The sequence below is a fragment of the Salvelinus sp. IW2-2015 genome, linkage group LG14 (assembly GCF_002910315.2).
Source record: "Salvelinus sp. IW2-2015 linkage group LG14, ASM291031v2, whole genome shotgun sequence".
Taxonomy (NCBI): Eukaryota; Metazoa; Chordata; class Actinopteri; order Salmoniformes; family Salmonidae; genus Salvelinus; species Salvelinus sp. IW2-2015.
The window spans coordinates 3,570,433-3,576,245 of record NC_036854.1 but is presented as its reverse complement, the minus strand read 5'-3'; the positions used below and the strand labels follow the sequence as shown (position 1 = coordinate 3,576,245).

The 5,813-nt window shown below is 44.8% G+C and overlaps 1 protein-coding gene across 1 annotated transcript; it reads right to left on the bottom strand.

The window, feature by feature from the left end:
• Positions 1 to 556: 556 nt before the first annotated feature.
• paqr8 (progestin and adipoQ receptor family member VIII) lies at positions 557 to 4,306 on the bottom strand. Its single transcript, XM_024000597.2, has 4 exons — positions 4,108 to 4,306; positions 2,463 to 3,077; positions 1,760 to 1,980; positions 557 to 1,487 (listed from the first exon to the last, which is right to left on the bottom strand). The coding sequence occupies exons 2-4, from the start codon at positions 2,992 to 2,994 to the stop codon at positions 1,167 to 1,169; spliced, it is 1,074 nt and encodes a 357-aa protein (XP_023856365.1). The 5' UTR covers positions 2,995 to 3,077; positions 4,108 to 4,306; the 3' UTR covers positions 557 to 1,166.
• Positions 4,307 to 5,813: the final 1,507 nt, after the last annotated feature.

Sequence of the window (5,813 nt, the reverse complement as noted above, 5' to 3'; positions counted from 1 at the left end):
AGAATACTGGTATTCAACACCGGCCCATAGAAACAGAATACTTGGTATTCAACACCGGCCATAGAAACAGATACTGGTATTCAACACCGGCCATAGAAACAGAATACTGGTATTCAACACCGGCCATAGAAACAGAATACTGGTATTCAACACCGGCCATAGACTGGTATTCAACACCGGCCATAGAAACAGAATACTGGTATTCAACACCGGCCATAGAAACAGAATACTGGTATTCAACACCGGCCATAGAAACAACAAGCTTGCTATAGAATTCTACATTCATGTTGATTTTCTGAAAATTCACATTCCCAAGCGAGTCATCCTATTTATGGATGTTGATGGGCTTTTTCATTATGATGTAATACAAATATGTCTAGATCCCAATCACACAACACATTTCTTTGTGTAGATTTTGTCTTGCATCAATGCTTTTGCTTGTTTTGTAAAAATGCCAATTAGTATATCCAATATGACCCAGGTTCAGCCTGTATAAAAGCATCACTCCTCGTCACCCACAGCTCCCCTCCTGATCCTCAACCCACTCGCTCTAGTTGCCAGATCCTGCTCTGCATGGCCTATAGTCTGCCTGTCACTATGGCCAAAATAACAGCCTGTTCTGTTCACTGCTCAATAAAACMGACTTCTTTGTTTGCTCAGTCCCGTGCTTGGCCTGCCCTGTCTCACTCCGACAGCTGAAAGGGAAAGCCAAAAATCCAGCTTTAACAATTTCACTAACTCTTTATCAGACAGACTTTGGGGTGAAATTCCATTAAGCTTAACACAAAAAAAAAKCCTTCATGGGTTCCTCAGATATAAACTGAATCAATAGCCTGGTCCCAGATCTGTTTGTACATTTGGCATGACAATGTCCACAGGCGTTGGCTATACAGCACAAACAGATCTGGGATCAGGCTACTGAATCAAAGCTTATTGATCAATAACTAGTCAGAAATAGGCAATAAATAAATATTTACCCTGTGTCCAGGAAGTAAACAAAGAAGGAAATGGTTAGATTGTACAGGAATCAAATGATCTTTTAAGGCAAGAACCCTTTATCTGCTACAAAGCATCTTAGATAAATACTGTCTCTCTATACATTTACAGGACATGATCATTCTCAAAACACTGAAAATGTCTCTCATTCTTCCTCTCCCTGCCATTCCTCACTGTTTCACAGTTTCACCTTTCTCCAGTCGTCTCTGTACATGCCTCCTCATGACAACCGCGGTCAGGGCACTAAATAGTGCTAGGGCGAGGAAGGATACACCGGCGTACCACAGCTGCCTCTCCCCATACAACTGCAGCACTGTATCCCTCCGACTGCCATAGTCCAGGAAAAGGGCCTCCAGCTGACACAGAGTACACAGAGACAGGAAGAGGTGGAAGATCTGGTGACCCTGACCCATGATGTCACAACGCCCCGGGAAGAACCTCTCAGGAACAGGGCAGGAGAAGAAGAGGGCTGCAAGCAGGAAGAAGGCCATCTAAAAATGGAGGACCACAATGGATACAAGTCAGTTGACTCTGTTAATTGTGTTTTTTAAATCCTCAATCGTTTTTGTGTGTGTTGTATTGTTGTATTTTCATGGCTCAGGCAACTCTATGGGCCAGTTTACCAGACACAGATGGAGATTCTCCATTGACCATGCTTTGTAGACTAGGACTTGGCTTTCTTTATCTGTGTCCGGGAAACCGGCCCATAGAGTTGCCACAGCCATGATAATTCCTCCATTCATTCATCCAGTCATCCACCCACCTGCAGGGCGTGGAGCGGTAGAGCGGGGTCCTGTCCCCAGGGTACGGTGGCCAGGCGGTGGGCTACAGGGCTGATGTCCAGGAAGTAGGCCATGCTGGTCGGGATCAGCTGGCAGATCTTCCTCCGGAGCGGGTAGGGCCGGCGGTAGCGTGACTTGGCAAAGCAGCAGCTGGCACAGGACAGCCAGCCAAGTAGGGCAGCGCCAGGGAGGAACCAGAACCCTAGAGGTAGAGGTAGAACAGTTTGTCACTCCACAGTATTAAGAATAGGGTGATATTGKCCTTAGATGCTGATCCTGGGTCACTTTTGCATTTCCCCCACTAATGGTTAAAGTTAGGATTGAGGGAGGGGAAGCTGATCCTAGAACAGTATCTAGGGGAAATTTCACACCGGAGCACAATATTACAACAATCGGCAATACATGTTACAGATTTAAAAGCCACCTTGTGGAACACTTAGTAAGAGTTGAGAGACTGTAATCCTCCGTAGGCAATTATAAACACAACATCAGAATCTGGTATCCCAAAACAAAACAGTGTACCTAAGGCATCCAAAATGGCATTATGTTCCCTTTGGGCCCAGGTGAAAAGTAGTGCACTATATAGGGTATCACTTGGGATCCAGACAGGTTGAATAAAGTGCACTAGAGTGTGGAGAGAAGTGTGTTCCCATAGCAATAATAATAAAACAAAACACAAAGTACCTACGGTGCTCTCCCTCCAGGCAGGCTCAGAGCAGTAGAAATAGTGAGCCAGGGAACAGCCATACTGATACACAGACACACCCACATAGTCCAGGAAGAACAGGGAATAGTGGGCCAGCTCGGAGTGGGACTGGAGCAGGTGGGCTGCTACGCTACAACACAAGTAGGTGAGGGCAGACAGTATGTACAGGCAGAGAGGCAGGGACGCTGAGTRTAGGGACAATCCATAGGCCCAGACACGTAGTAGCACCAGGGGACCTGCCAGAAGGTGTGTCCAGACGTTGAGGGATTCATTGTGTCTCTGGAAGAGGCTGAGGAGGTAGCAGCGCCAGTCTTGCCCCACCGGGCGGTAACCGGAGAGGATGTAAGGCTCCTGGAACAGAGTGGGGACGCAGGAGACAAGGACGGTGGGGCTGGGGGACGGGAGGGAGGGGAGTGAAGAGGGGAGGATGTCGGAGAGGTGAGGCAGCCGGCTGAGCTGCTTCACACTCAGAGTCAAGGTGCTGAGACGCCCCAGGGCTCCGCTGGACATGGTGATGGAGAGGTGGGGCGAGGGAAGGAAAGACGGACGAGGAGGAGTAGGGTGGAAAGTTGATTTGGGAAGACTTGGGTTTGCTGTGAAAACAGAGAGAAGAAAATGCAATTAAGATGATTTAAAGAATCAAAGTTCGAGATTAGGTTGTATTGTATTCTGTATTATACCAACAGTAGCAACTAGGTCAAAACCGATGCTGTTTAAAATGAGGCAGGCTGACAGACACACATTTCTCACATAGCTGGTCATCTGGGAATTGGTCAGCTAGTGTCAGCTGAAACTACACTGGGAAGCAGGTAGGTAAACCAGCATGCATCAGAGAGCAGGCATGCAGTCATACCTGTAAGTTGTTACCTCTAGCCTGCTACCTGGCCCAGTAGCCTAGCCTCCCTTGACACCCCACCCACACACACTATGGAATGACAACAGCCACCCTGTCTATGGCGTCAGCAGCGATACTAATAAGCACCTAAGGAGATCAAAGACAAACATATACACCCAGAGAATACAAACCAAGCCATGATTGTGAGTGATACAGTGCCAACTGGAAAGGGACACTTCTGAAACTCTTGACAGCGCCTTACCTTTCTCACATTAAGKGTGATTGTGTAGGATATTAGTGGTGACATTTCCCTTATTTGAAAACTTACAAATCGGGGTTGTCATTTATGGGTGAAATGCTTCTACAATTAGCCTGGGTAGCRAGTCTGTTTGAGTTATCATTRCACTCCTTGTCATCYTGCGTTCTACAATAGCCTGGTCCCAGATCTAGGATCAGGTTACTTGTACCACGGAAAAAGACTAGAAAGACAGGGATGAGGCAAACAGCATTCTAGAAAATACAACTACAAAAACCAGATGAGGCAACAGCATTCTGCACTGGCTGCATGGGATGTCTGTCTGTCTCTATCCATGTAAGTGCCCCATTATCAGCATTCAACTAAACCTCTAGAATCTAGAAGAAAATTACCAAAAATGGGTTAAGCACAAGAAGCAATGAGAGAGAGAGTTCTAGATTAATGTAAAAGGGAAATAATATATTTAAAAAATGCTAGACAAGTTATTATCCTCTCATATTCAAATTATTGTTTGAAAATATAGAAATCTCACCTGTCGTTCTGTATGTCTAGACAGAACACACCTGTTGCTGGGAGCCGTCGCAGTTATCAAATACCACTACAGCGCTCGACTAAACTAAAGCTCCCCCTCCACATCGTTTTTCATTTCTACATCGATTATCGTGATGCTGATGCTGATGCTGATGCCTATTCTCAAGCAGACAGACAGTGCGTGATAGCAGCACGCCAGGTGAACTCTAGCAATCTACAAGTGACAGCATAGCAGCCCTACTGCAAAGAAGTGATTTGGGAGACTGGGCGTGCCTTAAAAGGTAGGCTAAACCATTGGGCTAAACAGAGAACGCCCAAAACTCAAGGACTGACCTACATTTCCCGGAGGCAGTGGCGCTATGAAAAAAAACAATCTAATCCCAAAAGCTACGCACATGGTGTTATGCATCACAATAAAATATATAGCCTAGGATATTTTGTGTCTGATAAWACAATCACAATAGCTTATCAAAAACAACCCTTTTTCATGCACACGAGAAACCGAAAATACTATTTATTATTGAAGCATAAAATCAAATATCAAATGATATGTTGATAAATGATTTCGAATAGCATTCTAATATATATTTTTTGCATTTTTACATGTGAATATGCAYAGCCTCATTATACGTTTAAAAACCAACCAGTGCCTATAGCGTTGCAATAAATACACTACAATATTACATACTTTGCAAATAATGCAATGGCCACAGCTCGTTTTAGTTAAATAGCGCCATCTGCTGTACTATCGGTGGAAGAGCGTCCTTAGACATACTTGGGACCAGGCTATGCAAAGGGTGCTTAGAAGATATTGAACATGCGCAATAGGCAGCTGGTGCATGTTCTATAGTGTATCTTCCGAGTCTCTCTTCTTGCCTTGGCAGGGGAAAGATGTTTTGGGGTGAGGGTGCTGAGGAAAATTATTTTTCTTCCTGCTCTGCTGTTGAGTATTTTTCTCCTCTCATAGAGGAGCAATAAAGATTTGAAAATATATATATATATTTAAAAAAAAATGAATTACTTCTTAAATGTTATTTATCTCCCCTCTCTCGATCCTTCTCTCTTTCTTCCCCTCTCTCTCCCTCCACTAGGTGACCCGTCAGTGGCTAAGTCCCAGCTGCTGCGTTATGTCCTGCACACGGCGCCCCGAGCCATCCCAACCACCGGCCGAGGGTCATCTGGAGTGGGCCTGACCGCTGCTGTCACTACTGACCAGGAGACTGGTAAAGACACACACACAGGCTCGCACTCACACACTGAGGTGAAACTCGACGGAAAGAGTGAATATGGTCATCCTACCTGAAAGTGAATGAATCCATAACATGCCTATCAAATTAGGTAGTGAATCATTCAAATATACATCAAATGAATAAGTGAATCAATCATATGTATGTCAATGAATCATTAGTTGAAAAAGTGAATGAATCACACCACAAATGACTCACTGATCCCCCTCACCATAGACACATGATTACATTTTACAGTATTGAGTCATTTAGCAGACACTCTTATCCAGAGCCACTACAGTAGTGAGTCATTTAACAGACTCTCTTATCCAGAGCCACTACAGTAGTGAGTCATTTAACAGACTCTCTTATCCAGTACAGTAGTGAGTCATTTAACAGACTCTCTTATGCAGAGCCACTACAGTAGTGAGTCATTTAGCAGACTCTCTTATCCAGAGACACTACAGTAGTGAGTCATTTA